This window comes from Paralichthys olivaceus, chromosome 16 (assembly GCF_024713975.1).
Source record: "Paralichthys olivaceus isolate ysfri-2021 chromosome 16, ASM2471397v2, whole genome shotgun sequence".
Classification (NCBI taxonomy): Eukaryota; Metazoa; Chordata; class Actinopteri; order Pleuronectiformes; family Paralichthyidae; genus Paralichthys; species Paralichthys olivaceus.
Window position 1 is genome coordinate 22,346,565 of NC_091108.1, and position 25,050 is coordinate 22,371,614.

General features: G+C 38.9%; 1 protein-coding gene across 5 annotated transcripts in view; it reads right to left on the reverse strand.

Moving 5' to 3' along the window:
* Positions 1 to 5,761: 5,761 nt before the first annotated feature.
* dlgap1a (discs, large (Drosophila) homolog-associated protein 1a) overlaps positions 5,762 to 25,050 on the reverse strand; it is a 102,588-nt gene continuing 83,299 nt past the window's right edge. For 4 of the 5 annotated variants that reach the window (XM_069511335.1, XM_069511334.1, XM_069511333.1 and 1 more), the window contains exons 8-16: positions 24,582 to 24,707; positions 24,293 to 24,445; positions 24,079 to 24,161; positions 23,522 to 23,567; positions 20,554 to 20,835; positions 19,096 to 19,228; positions 18,089 to 18,180; positions 13,024 to 13,176; positions 5,762 to 8,275 (exon numbers count right to left, since the gene is read on the reverse strand). In XM_069511335.1, coding sequence (XP_069367436.1) covers positions 8,051 to 8,275; positions 13,024 to 13,176; positions 18,089 to 18,180; positions 19,096 to 19,228; positions 20,554 to 20,835; positions 23,522 to 23,567; positions 24,079 to 24,161; positions 24,293 to 24,445; positions 24,582 to 24,707 — 1,293 coding nt within the window. In that variant the 3' untranslated portion in view covers positions 5,762 to 8,050. Of the gene's footprint in view, positions 9,808 to 13,023; positions 13,177 to 18,088; positions 18,181 to 19,095; positions 19,229 to 20,553; positions 20,836 to 23,521; positions 23,568 to 24,078; positions 24,162 to 24,292; positions 24,446 to 24,581; positions 24,708 to 25,050 lie in introns of all 5 variants that reach the window. The other variant, XM_069511336.1, reaches the window with a different exon arrangement.

Sequence of the window (25,050 nt, forward strand, 5' to 3'; positions counted from 1 at the left end):
AAACAAATCTGAAGGTTTGAAGTTTAAAATCATAAATCACATACAGAAATAGGGACTGTGTTGTTCGGGCACTGATTCCTCTGGGGGACAGTGATTAATATTGTGCAGCAGATGTACAATTAATTCTCTGTGCACTACTGCCATCATGTGGTTTCAGGGGAGAAAACACTCAAATCCAGGGTGAAGGCTGATGATTAGAGGCTACATATATAATTACAACCCAATGTGTGACAGGAATAATATTCTGCTATTTCTACAGTTATAGGAGAAAAGGCACCACAGGCAAACACATTTCATGAGGATGACAAAGATTATGTAAAAGTGGAATTTTTGGCCTGAGGGGGCAATAAAAATACAGTATAAAAATTCAGCACAAGCAATATTAATTTCAAATAATTTAGTTAAATATAACTTCCGGTCGCTATTTGTGGCATATACAATCTCAAGTTTTCAATTTCATGTTTAAAAAGGAAAAGGTCCAAATTAGAATGTTATAATTACCTGAAAAATCAATTTTCAGGACAAACCAATCACAAGTATAAGTCTTAATGACACCAGACCACATAGGCCTACCTCCACTTGGGCATAAATAGTCCCTTAAATTCAAATGGGACAGGTGTCCCTTCTGACTCAGTCATTTCAGCTAATTGTATCAGCTAATGGTTCGAAAGTTGACATGAGTCATAAAACAAGCTTGGGGCATATTCTTGTAGTCTACGTTGATTATTTCTCATGTAGGGGGATGCACTTAATATCACATTGTACACATTCCCAGCTGATTCTGGTTGATGTTGTTGTCTGCCCTTTTGTTTCTGTTAATGCTCTGAAACAAACTTTGTTTTCATAAATTTTTTTATTAATGTGTCTTCTTTGATTATTTAATTGTTTTTAATTTGCAAAGCATGCTTTTCTACTCAAGTTTGTGTTGCAAGAACCCACTGACAAGATTCTACACCATCATCAGTTTTCTCAAGTTACCTTTGTGTGTAACTTTGAGAATACACTTGGAGGGAGAGAAGTAGGGAGCGGACCTTTATTAGCTAGTAAGGTTACGTGTGTTATGTTACCAATGACCTATTCATACATGGAATTGTGTTCTCATCAGCACATAGGAGACTGACTATCACAGAGCCATCAGCAAATTTTAAAATGAATCTGTTGTCACTGCTGATGTCAGTATACAGAACACAGAGGAGAGGTGAAAGGACACAGCCCTGAGGAGACCCTGCAGATGATGACAATGCCTCTTACATGCATCCATTTACCTTTACTTTCATTGTTGTATTTGTTAGAAAATAAATGATGACAAGTTCTTTTTCACCTGTTTTTCAAAGGACTTCATATCTAGGGAGGTCAGTGTAACTGGCCTCAAATCATGAAAAACCTTGGGGTGATTAGTTTTGGCCACTGGGATAACTATGGATTCCCTTCAGATTTTTGGCACCCTCTGTTGGTCGAGTGACAACTGAAAAATGTGGTGGAAGATGGGGGCTAGTTGTTCTGCACAAGAGAAAAGCAGGCAGCTATTTGTATTGTGAGGCCTTTCCTATCTCTGGAGTGTTCGAAGGAAAATGTGATGGGACCCAGGGGTGCTTTTGTGTGTGCATGCACACCAACACAATTATGGGGCCGGTGCGCAGGAGCCATTATGTGTTATATTTTGACCACTAGAGGAGATGTAGTTTATTTTATGTCAATGTTATTTCTGCAAATAATGGGAAAATCAAACTTGGATTTAATGTCACCATTTACTCCATAAAAACTACGTATCAGGAACATTCCACACTACCGACATGACTCTACAGGAGAGTGACTATAGGTGTTGTCCATCTAAATGCAGTGAGTCCTCTAGATACATCAAGCTTGTTGATGTTCACAGAAACTGTGCAAACTCCAGGTCTCCATGTAGGATTGAGCCCATCCATCCATCCATTCCGTGCATGCTTTGAGGTTCAGGGGAGAGCTGGCGTACACACTGGACAGGTCACCAGTGTGTCAGAGGGCAATAGATATAACAAGTGTGTGAATTTAAAATGTCCAGGCTCAGGAAAGGAGTTAATGAACAAAACCTGGTGGAGATAGCTAAAAAGATGAGTCATGGAAGAGGAGTTGATAATTAATTTTATTATGGGTTCATCAATAGTTAAGGACATATAAACATCTCTTTACAGTACAACATAAGATCAGAGAAGCATGATAGACCATCAACAGAGTCTCATAGTTTAAAAAACAATAAGAGCCTAAATAAACCAAATACACATATTTTAACTTAGATATAGGTTTTTAAGAACTAATTTTATGTCTGCATGCATCAAGAAACACCCTCAGCTATTTTTTTGTACAAACACAAGAGATCGGTCGCAGGTATAGGTGGAGAGTAAATATACAGCATGGTTCTATGAGGCTACTACGTACTGAGGAAAGGCCCGACATAGAATATAAGGACTCGGGAAGCACTTTAGAGACCACACAACCACACACAGTGCATTTTACATATATATATTTATATATATCTATATATATATATAGATATATATACTCTCACTCTCTCTCATTCTCACTCACACACACACATGCATGCACGCAGGCACGCGCACGCACACACACACACACATTTTAAAAAACAGACCACCATGTCTGGGAGACCCTGATTTTAAACTACTTAATACATTTGCCATATTTTCCTGAGGAAAAAAAACACACAAATCCAGCTCAAGTGCACCACTGGTTGAAGTGACATGGGTTTTCAGCAGCATTACATCCAAGGTTGTCCACTCTGAAAGTCCAGGACTTCCTGGGCTGATATAATTAACAAAAATCATTGTGTAATATTGAAATTTAATTTTCCATTTTGTGTGTACATTTTGTATGATAGATTTAAACAAATAGTTACAAACCCTGCACCCTGGGATTTTGAACTTTAGAACCTTAGTTCATTTGTTAAGACCATAAAAACACAGTTTTTATTTCACTTTCAGTAAATATCACCTTGATTCTGCATATCAAATTTGAAGTTAAATTCATGTTAATTTTTGTTTGATGTTGACACATCGTTCACTCAAAAAATCCATATTACAAATTCAAATTGTATTACATATATAAGGGAAAAAGACTTGTGTTAAATATGATGCTTAGTAATCAGTAAATTGAATTACCTACACACAAGGTATATTGATTTGATGAGAAACTGAAAAATACTTATTAATGAACTTTCAATTGAATTAAGCTTTGATTAATAATATTGGCAGCCCTCCATTAATAAAACCATGTTTTATGTAATTTTTGACAAATAACTTGACAGTCTGGTCGCTCTCACATTTTACATCACAAGTGTTCAACTTTAATGTGGGCGATCATCATGGTTTTCATTTAAGAAGCTTCCAGAGCCTAAAACAGACATTAAAGATTCACTGTGTGCATTTCTTCCTGTCCCTCTGGTTCACACCCAAGTCATGTTGTTCCTGCTCTACTGCTCCTCCCAAACACACAGACACAAGCTTGCTACTTGAACACAAGAGAAATGATTCAGTAAATGTAAAAAAAAAAAAAAAAGACAATTTCAGCTTCTGTATGGCCCTTTCCTCTTCAGAAGTATTTCACACTGAATATGGCTCACTGTTAATGTCACTGTCATTATCACAGAGGTAAACACAGAGGTAATCAGATCCTGTACAAAATTACCCCCCCCCCCCACACACACACACCCCACCTTTACAAAAGAATAGTAAATGGTCTGTATTTATATAGCGCTTTTCTAGTCTTGATGACCACTCACAGCGCTTTACAGTACAAAAGAAGAAAATAAATACAGAATACTTTGATCCACAAAACATCATCATCATCATCACCATCACCATCTGTATAATCCTATGAATGAAAATTGATTTCCAGATTGTTGCTCTGTAGAAATGAATGGCAGTTATATCAATTAGTCATAATCAAATGAAGGCTTAAGTAGAAGTTGTATAAATGTCATTATCACAAATAAAGAACATGGCTGTAGTGGCTCCACTAAGAGGTTTTCTTTGAAACTGTTAACACCAGGAGTTCAGCTGGACAAAATAAAACCTGATGGATTTACAAGGTCTTAATTTGGATCAGGAAGTCCAATAAAGACAACAATAAAGTGTAGTAGAATCGTCAAAAATGAAATAGTGGAGACTGACAGATCCTGATCTTTAGACTTTAGTGTGAGACAAGCATCAGAAAAGCCTTATCCTTCTTTTTCAACAAAGTAAGTTGAAAGTATCTTTCTGTTAGACCCTTCCTATTAGGTAAACGCCAGCTTTGTTAAACTCCACATGTGCAGTTTGTAACACAAGCTCTCTGTTTTCAAATTGCAGTCAAAGCTGATATAACCCCGATGACATCACTATGACAACAGCAGGGTTATTTTCTGGGACTGAATATCTTCCAGAAAAAGAGGAACATTTTATTATTGTGCTAAATAGGACTGAACGATGAGTAAACAGGCTTTGAGTAGTGAAGTGACTCGAGCAGAAATTACAATAATAATGTTATTTAAAAGATGCAAAGTCCAAAATATGATTTACACTTTTGTTTGATTTATCATAGGAAAATCCATGGTAAAACACTTAAGTATTTAAGGCAAGCTAAGTTAATAATAATAATTATTACAACAATAATAATAATGATACGAAAATAACATGTCACATTGAAAAACGAAAAACGATTTTTTGTCATGTGTATCTATTGTATTTCTGTGTAGCGGATGAATTTAATGAATGGTTACCATATTTTAAAGATTTCTTTATAAATTGGGTACAAATCAGTGGTATCTTTTGTTGCATACACCAATCAGTTGCAACATTAAAACTGTTGACTGAGTTTAATATTGTAAATGGTCTGTATTTATATAGAGCTTTTCTAGTCTTGAAGACCTCTCAAAGTGCTAAACAGTACAGTTTTTCCATTCACCCACATCATACACACATTCATACCGTGTATCCATGTGCAGCACTTCCTCTATCAAAATGCAATCACACACTAATGGCTCAGGCATCAGGGGCAGTTTGTGGTTCAGTATCTTGCCCAAGGACACTTCAGCACACAAACTGGTAGACACTTAGATCGAACCACCAACCCTCTGGTTAGTGGACGACCCACTCTATCTTCTCAGCAACAGCCACCCCAGTATATTGTGTCTGATCAGACATAGTTCATTCATTAGGATACTTACAACGTCTTTTAACAGCTATAATGTAAATATTACTTTTTTTTATCTCTACGAACTTCTGTTTTATTTTCATATTTACTACTGTGATCAGCTTAAACCTACACTTTAAAACTCAAAACACAATAATTCTGTGCACAGTTTTGGTGCCGTGCTCAAAACAAGAACGTTTCACATTGCATTTGTATTATTAGTATTATTGTCATTTCTGTCCCTGTCACTCAAATGTCAGACATTTAAATAGTGTCTGGACATTTTAGTGGAGTTGATTATTTTTCCTACTTAGTCGGAGTCACACAAACCCTTACATACATGACAACTTGAAAAACCTCTCTGGATGGAGAAGCTGATTATTACTGAATATGCTTATGGCATTTTAGCCAAGCAGTGGTCCTCTCTCTTTCAAATAACATTCAGAGGAAAAAAGGACTCTGACTAAGAAGAAAACAAACATTTTCAATCCTTACAGGACCTGGTCAAACAAACACTTATGACTGATATTTTACAACAAATTGTGACATGTGTAACATCTCTTTAAACCATGCACAAATATGCATTGGTTCTGTGATGGAGTTCTCAGCATCTGTTTGGTTAATGACTGACATTTTAGTTAGTGAGACAGCTGCTTTGCTATCTCCACTGATAGTTAATATTGGGTGCTGCCCGCAATTACCAGTTTTTTGCATGCCTCCCAGTAAAACTATTACAGCAATGTAAAAGAGTATAGTAATAATATCAGGCCAACTGTCAGATTTTCTGTTAATGGAGACTTGTGATGAAAATACCACTTTTCATTTGGTTCTCTGGGGTGGCTACCAATACAGAAAGGCCATAATATCTCAAACAGGTATTTTTTTTAGGGGTTACGAAGCCTGAAAACATGTGAATCAGTGGGGCATTCAAATCTCGAGCCCCAAATGATGTCAAGTTAGACCCCCCTCAGAATCATAACACAAGATTCAAATGGATTTAATTTGTTTATCAGGACAAGTTCATGTCCCATGGAGGGCAGTGGAGCCTGGCTGAATAGCGGGAAAAAGGCACTCCTAATTCCCGACTATCAATAGCCCTGCCTCACACAGTATTCCTTGCACACAATATTGCTGAAGAGTAATTATACCCTTTAAAAAAATGTATTATCCACACACCCAAATTTGAAAGAGAAACAGTGATCATGGCGTTCTCTTTTTAGGAGGGAAGAGAAAGAAACTGCTTTTATATTAAAAGGGCCTGATGTGTTAATGCAAGACCTGAAAGAATGACCTCTAAGGCCTGAGATATACTTGCTGTTAACTATGTGTGTGCATGATGGCTGCCTCGCGTATCCTGCGTCCATATGGAGCGTCGGTTGTGCACGTCCTTAGAAATTAACACTACACATACGCCAGATGTGATATACACTTGACCGTTAAGGGCAGTGTAGCGGCAGTATTACGCCATTGTCACGCCGTGCTTGATTTAAGGGCCTTAGAGACCATCTATGATGGCACCGCCGTCTCTCCGTGTGCCCTGATCTCAGAATGAACAAAATGGTAACCTCCTCGTGTGTCGCCATGTTTGTTGTTTACATCATGCAAATATGGAAGTTCTATATTTTCCGATTTCTCTGATTGACCTCTAGTGGTATCCTCCGGTAACACGTGTAGTACATCGGTAAGTGTGTGAACAACTACGTTCACAACGCTTGTTTAAACAGTAAGTATATCTCCGGACTAAGTACTGATCTGTTCAGAGTGTGTGAACCATGGTGGATGTGAGGTGTTGTCAGATGACACAGGGTTGTGATCGTGTGTTTACTACTGTGTGTTTGTGTCGGATAGTCCATCAACTCTGTACATACGATAAGACCCAAAGAACAACATTCAACATCGACCAAAGGTCAAACCAAGTCCTGTCAGATTTTACTAAACCTGTGAAGCTGAAAATACACAGCCACCACTCTGCAGAACATCACATGCAGCAATGCTCTACAGGGTTAAGTATGTCCAACTGCTTCTTCCTGTTCTACACTGGAAATCAGAGTTAAAAAAAAAAGTCAGTCATCATAGCCTCCTCATGGCTGCCTCTTTCAGAGTCTGCTTAACAACTGACTTCTTTTTGTCTTCCCACTCTAAACATAATGGATTCTATGAATGGAAATGGACACCTTCTAATACCTTAATCCCAATCAACCACAATCTTTCACTCACATTAGCCAAGTTGGTGACTTAACAGTCTCACTCTGTATTCAGTCCGATTTTAGAGCCCCTGATTATACCAAAGAGCTCTTGAGGTTTGAGGCAACCCACTGATAGATAGTGACCAGGATCTGGTGGGTCTTATATTGTCAACATTGTTCATGATGTTTTTAATACATGTTGGCTAACTTCACTGCATTCAGCCCCCTGAGCAGAGAGCACTAGAGCAGCGAACAGAAACATGTGCTGCTCCTCTGCATCATGCTGTCTCTTTATGCATCACAGTTTGGAAGTTAGGTCACTTTGAGAGAGGAATTGGTTTTCGAAGTTAAAAGCCTGTCATGCAGTTGTTTCTGTGTTGCTCTGTATTCAATGTTGCAGCTGTTCAAAAATGCTATGATTCTTCTAACGCCATTGCTGCAGTGATGTACTGGTGAATTGATTAGCTGTGATTAGCAGTGACACAGACCCAGGGAGCCCAGCTGAATGCAGCTGTGATTTCACATTTGTGGTAAATTGTTTAAATCTGTGGACAGGATGGAAGAGTGGGGGGTGGGGGGATATCAGTGAAAAAATGGCAAGGTTGTCTTGAGAGTGCATTAATTGTGCATATCTGAATAATGTATTCATACTATATATCTGTGTGTGTGTGTGTGAGTGTGTGTATCTGGAAATGTCTTCATAGCCTTGTCTGAGCTTCTGGAATGTAGATCTCAATGCTGTCGGCACTCTCTGTTGCTGAGTTTTGTCGTACAGAGGCAGCTCTTTTGGCTGCCATCAGGCGCTTCCTGGCCTCCTGTCGCTGTTTCTCTGAGCTCTCCAATGAGCGGTCCCTGGCCAGAGGAGGGTGGTGGTGGGGGCCCTTGGGTGGCTTTTTTGGTACTGGAGGTGGAAGTCGCCTCTCCTAGTGGGAGAGGATGGTAGGGGAGGGAGGGCAGAACATTTCAGGGAAAAGACAGACGTGTGTTTTGGGATTTTTAACCTATTCCCTACAAGTGTGGATTCACTGTTTCCATTTTCCAACATATACACTTTGCTGTACAATTATCTATCTACACAACTAAAACTGTACACAGCCTACTATACATTATTGCCACATGCGGGTAACATGGGTCTGTATAGGCTTTCATTTTATTATTATAGTGGGGAATTTCAGTTCATTAAATGCAAGTCTGTCTTGTGCCAGAATTTGTCTTTGCACCCATTGTAGTTTTTAATTAACAGTGCAAAAAGCATAATTCAGGTTTATGGGTCTTTTGGCAGCACTATACTCAGCAAAGTAAATGCTGACATCCTAGAACACATGGCTTCAACAAAGTCGGAGGTATCATGAAACACAAGCAGTCAGATTATCTGACAGGTGTAGCATTCAAACCATATTATCTGAAGGTCAAATGGAGCATATGTGCACCCAAAATGGTTCCAGTTTCATAAAACTACAGGAAGTAAAGTGGGAGAAATTTAAAGCAGGGAATTGGTCTTTGAACTTTGATGAATGGACAGAAAAAGTTTGTTCATTTCATACCTTATGTTTCTGAGTCTGTCTGACAGCTCATGTTTCTTGAACTGTCAGACTTATCTGTAACATATGCTGCCATGGTAGTAGACCTTGACCATCATCTTGCAAGTACAGCTTTGAGATTATGGACAAAAGTCTGAATATGAGACCAATGTTGTAATAAACAAGACATATCCTATAACAAGTACACTCCATTTCCTATGGAGTAGACTTAAAACCACAAGACATAAAAATGTAATTATATTAAAAGGACACTGTCTGATAAAATCATTAATGATTGTGAAAATGCACATAAATTTAATGTAGAAAAATCAGGATTGTCCAGCAATGACAGTTAACTAATATAATTGTTATTATTGTATCAGGTAACTGTATTTTTTCAGATAAATTTACCAATTTAAACTGGTAAAGCTGAGCCAAGAGAATGAGTGAACAGTTTCCTGTAAAAGTCTGTATTCCCTCATGTATTATATTCGCTTATTTATTGCTGATATTTAAATAATAGTATATGCTGAGCTGCCAGTCCAATAAACACATAAAGACAAAGGTATCCCATATATTGGGCGATTAGTTAGACTTACTTAGCATACCCATTATTTTACTGGTATTGTTTTTTTTTGTCCCATAATTTCCTTCTTTTTGATATTTTACAGTTGTAATGTATCAATCTCTCCTGTCCAGCTTTCTTGACCCTGACAGCCAAATCACAGAAAACAAATAATGCACATGCTGAGACAGTAGCAGGCAACAGAAGGAATGGTAAAAGGAAGGAAGGAAGGAAGGAAGGAAGGAAGGAAGAAAGAAAGGATGGAGAGACAGACATGATGGATCTACGGAGGCCCAGAGGTGTCAAGGCCTTTTTGGTGTTGGTATTGCAGTTATGTTGACTGATGCGTGGCTGTTTGCAAGCACCTTCACTGTAAACAAAAAAAAGACAAGAAAGAAAAAGACAATGATGACAGCAAATGAGGAAGCCATCAGAGGCAACAATCACAATGATGCAAAATCACAACCCACACTGCTGAGAGAGAGCAACAGAACAGGGAAGCAGATAAATGTCATAAACTAACATCATCCACCTGCAACAAAAAGCTGAGGCCATGGAGCTGGCAGTTTTTTTGTAGCCTATTGTTGATATCATTGTGACCGTTTTGCTTCAAATATACAGATTCAGCAACATTCAACATATTTGCTATTGCCTCACAATCATCATCATTTTTACAAACTGTGTAGCTCCTGTATAAAAGTCTGGGGATGACTGTGGCAGGTTGATTTTGTGTGGAAAAAAATTAACCTCCCTTGTGCCAGCCTGTTACAGCAGCTTTCGTTCACTTCAAGCTTTTTTCTCCTGCTAACTTTGGCAGTGGAGAGAGATAAATGTAAAGTAAAAGAGCTGGTAGTGTTTGCTAATGAGAGAGGGTGTCACTCTGGTTACATCTCTGTTAAAAGCATGACCTTACAATATACCGCTGGAATTATGTGTATGTTCCCTCCTCAGCTAATTCAGCCTGTGATGCCCTTCACTCTGTGGTGAGCAGGCTGCAAGACACAGCACCCGTAGCTTCTCCTCCTCATCTCTGATGATGTTGGTCACTCAGTAAATCACATGCCACACAAGAGAAAATGAAATACTGGACCTGGACCCATGCTTGCCAGTGAAGCAAGGCAGCTGCTGTACAAAGGTCATGGGGAAGACATCGACATCCTCACACACTGCATCACAGAATACATTAACTTCTGTGTGGAAAACCACCAGAACTGTACTTTTTTCCCCAAAAACAAACTGTGGTTTAATCCTGATATAATGGCCCTCCTAAAGGGAAAAAATAGGGCTTTTGGCCAGAAAACAAGGAGGAGCTGTAGGCCGTACAAAAGGAGCTGGAAGACCAGCTACATGAAGAAGATGGAGGACCAGCTGCAGCAGAGCAGCGTCAGTGGTTTCTGTAGAGGCCTGAAAACCATTTCTGGCCACAAGAAAGCTGACTCCCTGGCTACAAGGGACCAAGGGAAGAAGGCAAATCATCCGAACCTGTTCATTAAAAGGTTTGAACGGTAAACTGCACCTTCCCGCACCCTGAAAGCCCTGCTGCAATCCCCTGTGTGTGCACCCCCAGTATAGTTTGTTGAGAACATAAGTCGGACGCTGTGAAGAGAACTACACGCTTGTGTAGGATGCTTCTCTTCAATCATCTCTGCCTCTTGGTAGTCCATGATGATCATGCTCCTTGATTTCCCCTGTAACTTCAGCACTATTCAGTGTTATTCACGATTGAGATAGTAAACTGCACTTTGTAAGAAGGGTCTGAGCAGACTGTATCTGCTCAGGTCTTTTGAAATGTAGGGGGTGCTCCTATAGACCTTTTATGACTCTTTGTTGGCATCAGCCATTTTGTTTGGTGTGGTCAGCTGGGGCAGCAGAATCTCAACTGCTGACAGGAAGAGGTTGGATAGACTGATTGAGGCAGATTCATGCTTTTGAGTTGAAGCTGAACCGTATGTAGTCTACACACGTGGCTAAGCATTCATAGTTGTGCGTAGGTGTGTGTCAGACACGCTGCACTTAGGCTAGTGGTGGTATAGTTTCTCTGCTGATGTTGAGTGTCTGGTCCACTTATTTATTCTCTGTCATCTCTATTTACTTCAGAACAAAGGTGATTGTTATTAAGCTGATGTGTTGGAGTTGGAGCTGATCGATGTTGAAGAGCAATGACTTTTTCTTAAAGAACCGCAACGAAGAATAGAAATACTTGTCCTTGTTCATTCCTTCAACTCAATTAAAATATGGAAAAATGGTGGCGAGTCTGCCAGTGATGCAGGGTTACATTTTTGGCACTTCAGTGTTCGGCTGGATCATAGTGCCTGATCAGTCAGTCTGTGTGCCAGCTTTTACTAGTTTCTGCTTTTTGCCAGTTTTCCTGCTTTAACTAGCATTTTACTGTTCTGCATTTCTGTCTACTCCATTCCAGACTCTGCTCTCAAGCCATCGCCTTGCCCTTCCTGCTCTGCAGCCTTCTCCCCATCTGTTTGCCAGCTTACTGTTAAGCTCTACAAGCCACCAGCATCAAAGTCATCATCAGCCACTCTCCAACAGCTCAGCTCCACCAGCGACCAGCTCAGTTTCACATTGCCCAGGTCACCTCTGCTCATATTCGTTCAAGAACTGTAAATAAACCTCTATTGATTCTAACTCCAGTCTCCTGCCTCTCCTGTATCTAGGTGTTGGGTTCACCTGTGTAGCTGTAACATTTATAGCTTTCATATTCCTACAAAATCATAGCTGACATGATTGAAACTCATTTTTGGATTTCAGGAAAGTAACAGGGCAAATGAGAAAATGAAAATTTTGTTTTCGGAAGATGTTTTTTTTCAGATGTTTTTTTTTTTAAGAATATATTAAAAATGTAATGCGTAAGTACACACTGTATTTTACTCTTAGCTAAAGGTATGATCAGCTGGTTTCTGCTGAGCCTGAATAGTATGTGTGTATTGGCTCACTGAATATACTGTAAAGCATTGTGATCGTTTTGAGCAGAGGTAACGAGAAAGACTATTTTAGTTTTTGTGTAAATTAGATTTTGGAAGAATTTTTTTTCCGATGGAATAGAATAATAGAGGTATGCTGAAATAAAAGTTTTTTTGTTGGCAAATGAGACATTCATTAGTCCTAAAAATAAAAATGTAGTGACATTTCAGGAAAGGTACTTGTGTGCATGGGTAAATTGACTTGCTTGTGTTTCTTGAAGACATTTTACTTTTCACCCAAGAGGCTTCTTCAGTGGGAGGTTTGAGGTATTTAAGGGGATAGTTCTTCAAAAAAAGAAAATTCACTTATTATCTACTCACATTCGACTTGAAACTGCATAATTTACTAAATGTCAGTTTTTTAGGCTAAATGTAAAAGACCCACAGGTTACAAACCTGAAACATCCAACTTGTCAGGTGCAGTATACCTGAAAATGAGTTTTGGATGAAAGGTGAAACATCTACAAGGAACACAAACAAGACGGAAGCTATGTACACATAAATCTTGATGAAACCATGATCTGAAAACCTTTGCAGACACAATGTAAAACTCCCATTCAGATGATCAAGCAGTCAGCCTGGTGGTGAACTAAGAGCTTCTGTGAGTGTACCTTTCTCTCAGGGGGATCCAGAGGTCTCCAGTTGTTGGCTCTGAGCTGGTGAAGCTCATCAAACTTCAGGCTTATGTTCTCAATTGACAGCTGAAGCATATCCCAAAAACCAGCCAGGTCTGAAGCCACAGGACGAGGGTGGGCTTTAGGGTTCTGTGACAACAGAAAAGAATGAGAAGGTAGAAGGAGTAAATTATTTCAAACATTATGTCATTTTTTTTACAGAGCAGCTCAAAAGGTGTTGCACATTTTTTAAAAAAAGATTCAAAATTTTGGCTTTCAACCTATAGGGCAACACCTAAACTAAGAGGCATGGTGTTAAGATTTAGTATATAAGTGAACCCAAAAGCAGACTCGGGGATCAGCAGAGTGACCTCGGATGCCCTGCAGTTGTGTCGAGCAGGCCGAGGAGGAAGGAACACGCCCCCGGCTGATCACATACACACACACACGCAGAGAGGGAGCCAGGGGGAATGAGATAGGGGAGAAGAGAGCAGCTATGGCGTGGATCATAATGGTTACCCCCATCATTTTGGCATTAGCTCCATAACCCCACCCACACTATCAAGTGCTCATCCCCCCTGCTCCAATCTCTTCCACATAAGAACACAGGTGAGGAAGGAGTTCAGAGAGATAATAAAGGCTAGAGGTCCAGTTAGCATCAGTTCCAGGCTCCTTCAGTCCTGTACAGATCAGCTGTTCAGGATTGTAGGGCATATCTTCAACATGAGCCTGATGCAGGGGAGATTGCCACAGATGACACACAGTTGTGTCCCAAAGAAGCCTGGCAGCACTGTGATCATTTATTTTCTGTCATGTTATTTCTCCAGTGCTTTCAACACATACACATTATGTTCTGCTTGGCTAAGGCACAAATCGTAGGCCCACCATCTCTGAAAACCTTTCTTCCTGTCTTTCTTGAAAATTCCTTGGAAAAATGGATTTGGTTTTCTTCAACCATAATCTCCATTTTTTGAACAAGGATCTTGCAAAATGTTAATATACAGGCTGCACTTCTGTGGGACAAACTAAAGCACTCAGAAGTGAAATACTACCTCGTAGCTCTCTGGGCAACATCTACTCCACTAAGGGCCCCCCTTATGCTACAGGCCCTCTACTATTCCAAGTGGCTGCTCCTCAGTTACCCCAGCACCTCATTCTTGGTACCTCCAGAATCTCAGCCAGACCTTCAGTGCGTCCTCGCCTTCAGATCCCACTTTCCCAAATTGTAATTTGGAAAACCCCCATGGATATACCATTCTTAACAGTTCTCTTACAAACCTCAATCTTCTTTCTGACATATTGCTCTTGCCTACTTTTTTTTACAATGCCTATGAAAGATTTGTACGGTTCTGTAGCTTACTTACAGATGGATGATAAGACGGAGGGACTCAAATTTAATATGTTATGGCTTTTCTGGAACTGTCTGCTGCCGTGAACAGAGCTCAGCTGGCTCAGACAAAGAGTTCTTAATTCTTACTGACAAAACAGTGTTCTGGCTAGATTCCATTACAGGCTTGTTTAAAGTCAGAAATCTGTTGGCACCTAGTTGTCCACATTTCCTGCAAAGCTTGCAAGATGGACCAGAGACCCAGCATTTCTAGCTTTAAATTCTGATCAATGGCGTGTCAAGGCACCACCATGATTATTGTCCAGGCAACGCACCAAAGCTTACAGAATACCAACACATATACCACCACTGGAGCCCATCATTCACATGAGCATATGTTGAAACGCTCTTTTAACAATCTCAGTCACAAAGTTTCCCAGATGATTTTCAGGCCCTTTATTCTGATAAGTTCTTTACAGAGATCAGATGGTCATACTGGAGTTTCCATGGCTGGTAAGCCATTTAGCAGCACCAGCTTATTGGATAAAGTTCAGGAAGTGTAGAGATAGGCCTATAACCCCCCAAAAACTCAAAACCTGAGTCAGTTAGCTGCCATTCTGAGATTTGCATTTCCTGGAAAAGGGACACCTTTTCCATCAATCAATGGATCTCAGTTCTCTATTTCAAAGGAACCCAAAGGCAATGATTAGTATAAAAAAATGAGAATTATTGACAAATATCTACTATGAAGATAATAACAGCAATGATGATAATGCAGGAAAAATGCAAATGGTTCAATAGAAAAGAAAAGGTGGTAATTTGGCTTATAGCAGTAGATAAAATGATAGGGTGGAATGTTCAGTGATAACGCTAACAGCAACAAATCCAAGACTAAATGTGCAAGTTAATTAATGAATATTTGAAAGTAAATTAACAGAATATAATTTTGATCTACATGATCTCTCACAGAGGAGTTGGCAGCTTCATGCAGTGCTGCCCGTGGTCCCAGCAGTTCAGGGTTGAGGCCTTGTCTGCAGGCCCTTTCCTCTGGCACTAGCTTCTATTATTAATAACAGTATTTCTACTATAAATATCACTCTGACAGAGCTTAAACATGACAGTTATACAACTGTTCCCAGACTCCCCCCTCCCTCTCTTCTCTCACCTCTTTTTCACCCATCTCTCCTGTCTCTTCCATCTTTCTCTGCCCACCCTCAACCGTCGAGGCAGTTGGCCGCCCACACTGGGTCTCGCTCAGCTAGAGGTTTTTTTTTACAATTATAGATGAGGGGTTTTTCTCCAAGGTTGTTGAGCTTCTCTATAATATTGTAAGGTCTTGACCTCAAGTGACTTGAGATAATGTATGTTATGATTTGGTCCAATATACATTTTTCTTATTGAATTGGATCTTTGATTAAGTTGATAGAAAGTTATTAAACAAACAAATGAAAATTAATTTGAAAATAAATAAAAACATAAGGCACATATGAGATTAAGTAATACTAAAGATAAAGTCCTTGATAAAGTCACACAGCTGATCATCTGTGGGACGTTCTCCAGTGATACTCCAATGATGTAAAGTTTGTCTTTGGGTCAGGTTTTAAAACTCATCACAGCACAGAGACATCTTCAGCAAATGTCACAAATTAACTTCTTATTGCTTTAGAAAAGAGTTTGTCTTTGTCCTTGTCTTGCTAGATCTCCATGCTCTATTGATTACCACATCCTACCAAGACACTGGAACAGTTAACTGGCATTAAAGGAACTGCCTTAAGCTGGTGTATTAGAAATTCTAATATCTAAGATTGATGTTTGTGGAGGTGAGGGGGCTGGGAGAGAACCTTCACCTGCGCCACAGAGGATCAATCGGCACAGGAGAGAGCTGTTAGCTGATTGATCCTCAGGTTTAAAAGGCAGTGCCTTTTTTTAATGATGAGTCATCTGTGCACACTAAAACAAGGGTTCTGTGCACGGCCCAATATCAGCTAACTAAACATCATGCATGTTTTAAGGACATAAACATCCAGATGACCTGCAATTTTCTTTTAAAAGTTCTGTTATTTGGACCTCAACACTTCAGAGATGCATTTCACAATGGTATAGCTACTCTGGATTACACCGCCCTTGCCTCTAATGAAACCCTCTGGGAATTGGGTGTAAAAAAATAATGGTATTAGTAAGTATAGTATGGTTGTCACAGTGGAAGTCTGTCTCATTGAATCAACGTACATCTAATCAGGTTAGATGAATGGTCAGAGGTCCATAAGAGGTTCCCATGTTCTCAAGAAGATTTCCCCCTTATTTCACTTATATAAGTATAAGTGTGTTGTTCCAGTTATGGTGTATCATTTAAAATTTGATTGAATTTGATTGAGTTTTCCAGAATTTCCTCCATCTTTGACAACCCCAGAGACAGTAGTCCTGCTCTTTTCAAAGTAGTAATTAAGTTGTGAATTTGTGAATAATTGTGAATTTTTAATTCTTTTTTTTTTCCATATTATGATTTTCTTTATATCAAACTGAGGGTGGCAGGTCTGGATTGGAGGATAGTGGAGCTAATGTCTGTCAACACTGTCTGACCAGATCATCACCTTGGATGGTAGTTTGTCCCCCAGCTCCACTGTGGAAATGTAATTTGACACACATATCAAAACAGGTCTCTAGGATAGCTTTCTTTCACGTGTGCAATATTATGAAAATAATAATGACCCCCTGTCTCAGGAGAATGCTGAGAAACTAGTCCACACATTTGTTACCTCTAGACTAGATTACTGTAACTCTTTATTATCAGGATGTCACAGGAAGACTGTAAAAAGTCTCCCGTTGGTCCAAAATGCTGCAGCAGGAGTGCTGACAGGAACTAGAAGGAGAGATCATATTACTCATTTCTTAGCTTCTCTACATTAACTCCCTGTAAAATTCAGAATCAAATTCAAGATCCTGCTCCTCACATATAGAGCCCTTAACAATCAAGCCCCTTCATATATCAAAGAGCTCATAACACTACTATCCAAATAGATCACTTTGTTCATAAAACACAGGCTCTCTTGTGGTTCCAAGAGTCTGTAAGAGTAGAACAGGAGGTAGAGCATTCAGCTACCAGGCTCCTCTCCTGTGGAACCAGCTCCCACTCTGGGTTCAGGAAGCAGACACCATCTCTGCATTTAAAGTTAAACTTAAAACGTTCCTTTTTGATAAAGCCTATAGTTAGTTCTGGATCAGGTGAGTCCTGAACCATCCCTTAGTTATGCTGCTATAGGTCTAGACTGCTGGGGGAACTCCCATCATGCACTGAGCACTTCTCCCCTTCTCTCTACCCCCACATTTATTTATTTTACTACATCCCACCCATAGTCTCTCTTACACTCATTTTTCCTCTCCACAGTTGCCAAAGTGTTTGCTCATTGCAGTGTTACAAAGAGGCTGCCTACACCAAGAGGATAGGAGCGTCTCTATGTAAAGTGCCTTGAGATAATGTATATTATTATTTGGCGCTATACAAATAAAATTGAATTAAATTTAAAATTTAAAACATGGTTTTGTTTAGGATAAACAATCTCTTGACACTGTTTGAGTGTTAATTGTTATTGTCCCTCACATGTCATGCATTCTTCACAAACACAAAAATGGTACACGTTTATTGCTTTAAATCATTTTCAGTTACGGAGAATCAAGAAATCAATGAAAATGTATGACTGTGTGTATTCAGTAGGAGTAAAAGTGTTTGTGACTCACCAGGTTCTCCTCACACAGTTCCCTGAACTGCTGGAACTTCTGAGACATCAGTAGCTGAGCGCTTCCCACTGCACTCCTCATCTTCCCAAGGACTACAAGCAAAGACAAAGTTTATAAAGAGACTGCACTATCAGTCCATTAATCTGTGTTTGAGAAAAAGTATAACTTACCATTTTAAACCCTAGGAGGCCAATTGGATATGGGCTAAACTAATACAATTTGACTGAATGACTGATTGATTGATAATCACATTTTGTTGTCCTGCATAAGGACACAGTATGTCTTTCTAATAATGAATAATTTGCAGATTTTAATAAATAAGTAATGATTTTCATACATACATGTATTAAACATGAACATTATCTACATTAATATATCAGTATATTTTAAATTAACATATTTCAAGTCATGTTAATGGTAAATTCAATTTGGTTGCAGTTATGTTGCCTGCTAACAGTTTAGTTAAACAGAAAGGAGACTACGATCTAAATGTCTTACTATTCCATGACAATTAAAGCAGCTGTACATCTTACAAAGATATGTTTGTTTTTGACCCCATTTGACCTGTTATGAGCTGCTGCATTGTATTCTCTCTTATACACCACCATTAATGATAATGAGTGAAACATGTTGTCCAATTCAATGTTTGGCTGTTCTCCACTTTTTACTGTTATGCTTTACTCTTGGCAATAAGACCAAACTTTCACTTTTGTTTCCCAGTACCATACCTAATACTATCTATTTATCATTTCCTATAAAATCTCCAGCTTTTCCTTTTGTCTCTTCTACGTTACCTACATTTAACCGCCAACAGGAACCAGTCACTATATTAGAAGTGCCGGATTAATTTAAATTACATTGTTATTGCTAAATGTATAAATGTATGTATTAAGGCACAAAACAAACCTATAGGACTACATATGTCAGATTTGATTGCGTGTAATATCTTTCATAGTAACACAAATACTTGTAACCTAGACATGATGAACACACACATAAAGACATACTATCTTCAGGCAGGTCATTTTCGCGTTGGTCGAGCTCCATCTGGTGGCACCAGCCCTCCATGCGGTCTGTCTCAGCCTGAAGCAGCTTTAGAAACCAGCGTCCATCTCTGTGACACACTGAACGCTGCACCACCTGCCAGTCAGACATCCAGACTTTCAGAACATGCAGAGACTCACCTGCACTGGCAATTTTTACACACATAATAATTAATCAAAGCATAATTTTATACTTATATTATATATTACAATTCAATACATATTAATTAGCAAGGTCAGAATTCCTGGAATGACTGATGAGTTAAATTTCATAAAACATAATGTACTGTATGTTTGTGCAGCTTTTATAAACTGCAGTGTCACAGTTATAGGACATAAACTATATAGATGCTGTGATGTGATAAATATTCCTGCTGTAATGCTACATCACTGATTTGGAACCAAGTGTTGCCTCACTGAAAACTCAAAACAATGGGCCTCATTCAAAAATATCTTCTTAAATTCCTCTTAAATTTGCTCTGAAGAATGTTCCTAATAAAATTGGTCGGATTCATGATGTGCTCTTAAACTGCAGAATTCTTGAAACATGAGGTCTTATATCGATGAATCCATTATCTTTTGTTGAAAGCATGTGCCAGATATTCCTAATTAGAATAGGTTAATATTATAATGATACAATATTAAGCAAATTTAAATCCTATATTATAATATATAATATATATAATTGAAGAAAGCAACACAAATTATAATTTTTTAATGCATGCCATTTGTCTAGTGTGTGTAAGTGTAAAGGTAAATGTTAAAGGATTCTGTTCTAAGAACAAATTCAGATCAGACAACAGTGGGGACAGTTAGAATCTATGTAAAATCTGCATTAGTGGGTTAGAGAAGAAAGAAATAGATAGAAATTCGTTCTTCATTAACACTGACCTATTTTCCAGTGTCATCACTGAAGAATAGATAAGATGAACTAAAACTTTATTGAGCCCACGTCAGGGAAATTGACATGTTACAGCAGCAGGTAGTCAGAATGAGGTAGACAAGAGAATAAAAAAGCAATAGAATACAAAAAGTATACAATATGATTTGAATAAAATAAAAGGGTATGCAAGTGTGTGTATATATATAAATATATGATATTCATATGACCTATGCAAATAAACTTACCTTGTCTTGCCCTGAAAGAGACTAAATAGTTACTACTACTACTACTACTAGTTATACTTGATTCTCCTTTGACCTATCACTGTAACAACTTTTGCATTACAGATAATTGTTTATTCATTAAAATAACTAATTTATTGGTGCAGCATTAGCAACAGCTTAAATCAATTCAAGTATGGGAAATGTTAATTTACTGTAGTTGCTTTGTGTACCAATTTTATGTAGTGATGTATATTTATGCTGTAATGAATGATCACGGACCTATTATTATAATTCTTTGAAGTAGACCCCACATACCTCCAAGATCGTCGCGCTGTTGAAGTTCACATCAAGTGGGTCATCTATTACACTGTCTATCCAAGGGTCTGGAGGGGGGAGGATGGACGGGTCGAATCCCACATCCTCGTAGTCGTCGGAGGCACAGGCATGGTAGTGATTCCCTGAGCCCTGGATGCTGACGGTGGACGTGGCAGCATCACGGGATAATTGTCGAGAGATGGCACCCAATGACAGGACATCTAAATCAATGTCTGAGGAGTCCAAGGGAGTGTCCAGCAAGTCGGGCATGTCCAGATCTGCCTGGATGGATTAAAACACATATTAATGACTTACTGAATGAGCAAACAAATGGTTCTTCAAGTAATACCAGTCTCATAACAATTACATCATATGCAAATAAAAACTGCAAGGGTAAAAGATTTGGTAAGAAATGTAATTGGGACCATATTTGGTTTTCTATTGACAGCTATGATGAGGAAATGTTGTTTTTTCTATAATGAATACACTGTCTTATCTCATGAATGTCGTAAATATCAGGGTTTCCACTACATACATTTTGCAGTGGCGAAATTCATTATATATATATTATTTATATATCTCTGACTATTGACCAGCATGACCAGGCAATTCAACAACTGGAAACACTCAACAACATGGAGACCAGCCTGGCAACCCTCAAGTCCACCTGTAAAGCCCTGTCCAAAGAAAGAACAAAGCTCTCAAACTTAAGATGGTTGATCCTAAAAATTAATTGAGACGAAACAACATCCAAATAACCAGCTTTCCTGAAAAAATTGATGAAACACTTTTGTGTAGGTATTCCTGAAGGAAACGTTTGATACAGAGGCCTTAACTGTTGTGGGACTTCAAATTCCACACCGCATCACGGGACTTGCCTCAGGGCCCTCACTACATGATAAATGTTATATGGTCTGTATTCACATACAGTGCGAAATGCTTCCAAATAAACCACAGTTCTTTAATTGTACTATGAATGTATAGTTTTACTCACGAATTGTTACATTTTTTCATGAACTCATTAAGAGAAATACAAAAAAAACGACCGTAGCTGAAGCAGAAAGGAGCTCTTCCAAGTTGAAGCCCATCAAGTCCTACCTGAGGTCCACCATGTCACAGGAACACATTAGTGACTTTATTGTGATTAGTATTAACCATGCAATTGCTGGGCAGAATGAAATGATTGATGACTTTGCGTCAAGGAAGGTAAGAAAGGTCAAACTATAGCACACCCGCTTTACCTCCGCTGCTACAACTTCATCCTAGGGGAAACAGTGGGTTTACATTAACCCATTCAGGCACACATTCATACATTGTACCTTGAGATAATATTATGATTTGACAATTGAATGTCCATGGAGGTCTTAATCTGATGATCTGATGATTGATTGCGAGTCTCCACTCACACACCTAGGAAACCCAATGGTATTTTCCTCATTGGAGTAAAAATTCCCCTTGAGAATACACCATTTTTCCAGGGGATAACATTTCCATAGCAAGCCACTTCACAACCCACCTCCACCCCAGCACGTCCTTCTCATACTGAATCTAACTGATGTCATGTGTTGTGGGCTGTCAGCCTGCTTTATTCTGTGCCCAATTCTTTAAGCTGCTGCTCTCTGCCTCAGGTATGTTCTCCCAACATAAGGCTTTCCATGTATGCACGTGAAAGGACAGGGAGGTCCCATAAAAGAGCCATATAGTCAAATATAACTTACAGCAATCATTGAAATTCAGTTAATTTTGATGAAAGTGGGCCTGACTGAAACATTATTGTTCTTGATCCATTATTAATGTCCATGTTGTGGAGCGACACTTTCCCATTATGTTTTCATGGGCTTTACAGCTGCCTCATATTGCAGTTTGTGATGACCTTTAAGGTGATTATATAAATTTGAGATTTACGCTGGGGGGTGGTGCTTCAATGGCAAAACAAGGCTTACAATGTATGTGGTATTAACTTTCATCTTCTTCCATTGAACTCTAATATATACGTTCTTTTAGTCTTGTCAATGTCCATATGTTAAATTGTTAGTAGCAACCGGCAGTGACCACCACTTGTCTCTCTTGTCCAACACACACACACACACATTGTCATTGGACACATCAAATACTCATAAAAGGTTAAAACATAATTTGGTTTTAGCGAACACAAACAAGGTATGGGTTTATGCCAAGTGTGCACAGGAGACACATTCAGGAAGAATGTTCATTCCAGGTTTTAGTAGTGATTCTTACTGCAGTCAGCAGTGTTTTCTTCTGATTTCATTTTTTTCCTCAACTCAAACATCTGTGTTTTATTTCTCACTTGCACTACTTCTCTGCTGGTTCTCTGCTACTCGAGATCATTTTGGGTAACGCCACATCGTCAGTGGTTGGAGGAGAAAGTAGAGGTGCCTTTATTGTTGCAGATGAGGCCCCTAATTAAAAGCACTATTGTTGTCATGTAGAAATATGGTTTTGAAACAAGATCATGGTTTTATTATGATTAATAGCGCAGCCCCCAATATATTGATGATTCTATTTTTTTTAAATTGTGAGTTCCATTGAAACATTGGCGGTACTGGTAATGGCGCTACTGCAAACCACAGAACAGGAAGTTGTAACTCAAGCATACATTGTCCAATCTGCTCCAAATTCCATATGTTCAAAAAGAGTCCCTACCTGAAGTCAATTACATGCCAATATTCAGTCACCTGTCTGTGGCCAGTGCCACCTACCGGAACAGAAAGTACGCCTCATGTCAAAATTATCATTCCATGTGCATGACATTTTCAATGTCTGGTCTACATGTTATCCATATCAACAAAATGCATGTTAGGTGCATGCTCTCCAGTGCCAAGTAGTGGACACAGGAATTGATAGTGCAATTCATCATGTCTTCCACCATGCACATGAGCAAGAAATGGCATCTTACTCATTAGCTCAGTGTCAGGTCTGTAATGGAACAACTGGACGGGAGGCTTACCTGCACAGCTGCTGTAACACTGTTTGAGCGTTGAAACCGACGATATCTATCAACCAGAAGAACACAAAGAGTAAATACAACAATACAACGTTTACAGAATTTAGAAAAAGATCCCAAAAAACAAGAATTTATACGATTATTTATTTGTCACTACTTGCACATATTTCTCAGCAGTAATAATAATTTCCAATCATCTTGTAACCATTGATATTACCACTGGCACTAGGCTCTTGTTTTCCACTCAACACCTTATAGATTTGAGCATTTTAGTATCCCTGGAAGATGTATTGTTTGCATCTTCCAGGGATTCATTTGCTTCTGGTATGGTTTCCAAATTGGAAATTTCTATCTCATGAGGGGCAAACATTTTTGTCTGGTGTCACAGCCTGGCTCAAGACTGTTGACAAAAAGTGACATGGGCGAGGTGGTAGCTCAATCAAAAAGAGGATTTAACAAAGAATAAGTATAGGGTTCAAAATAACACAACATATTCAAAAGGACATACACAAAAGCACACACAGTCAACACAGAAGGAAAATGCTAAATGTGTGCCTCACCCCCTATCATCTTCCACTTGTATCCCCACAGAGGTGAACTTAGATGGGTCCTCTGGATCTGTAACCTCTCCTGGTTCATCCACCTAGAGGGGAAAGGCAGGATACATTCTTAGTCAAGACAAATGATACAAATATAAGCACAGTATTTTATAACACAGATTTTGTGTTTTTCTATCTTTATTTTGTAGCTCCTCCACTGTTGTCTCATGAATACCTGGATGCCTATGGAGAGACATTTGCCCTTCCTGAGTGCTTCTTTCCTGTATTGATCCCGCTGCTCAAAAGGCCCCCTGCTTAGAACTGAGGAGGTGGGGGGGCTGACTGTCATGGTGCTGTTATTCACATGCTGACTGGCTGGTCCGTGGACCTGCGCATTAATTATAAAGACAGAAATTTAAGTACACTTTGAATACAAGAGTCAGAAAACAAATACAATGTATTTGTACAAATAATGGCTTCCCATTATTGGGAAGTAAGACTGGTTAAGCAAATTAAAAACAAACCTGTGCATTAGCAGCTTCTATTGCAGCTGTCAAGGCCTTCATGCTGTCAATACTTTCTGTTGAATTACTGAGCCCTGATTGGATGGTCATGTCACCTCTGGGTGCCTCCTCTTCCATGTATGCATCCTGGTTGGTTTTAGAAAAAAAGAACATTGCTTTCAAAGACAGGTGTTAAAATGACTATTATCATGCCATAGTATCATGAACATTTGATCCTTCAAGAATTATGTTTTGACTATAAGCCTAGCCAGACCATAAGCTCTGACATTCAACTGAACTGGAATCTAATTTTAAAAAAATCTAAAAGTAACTAGGAGTAAACATCCCAAAAGATTTAACACATTTATGTGCCTTAAATGTTAGGCCGTTAAGTCAGAAGAAATACAAGAGGATATTAAGAGATCGAATTTAATTCCAATGTTGAACTTTAAGTCACAAATTGAGCTCTTTGAAATAACAGATCAACCTT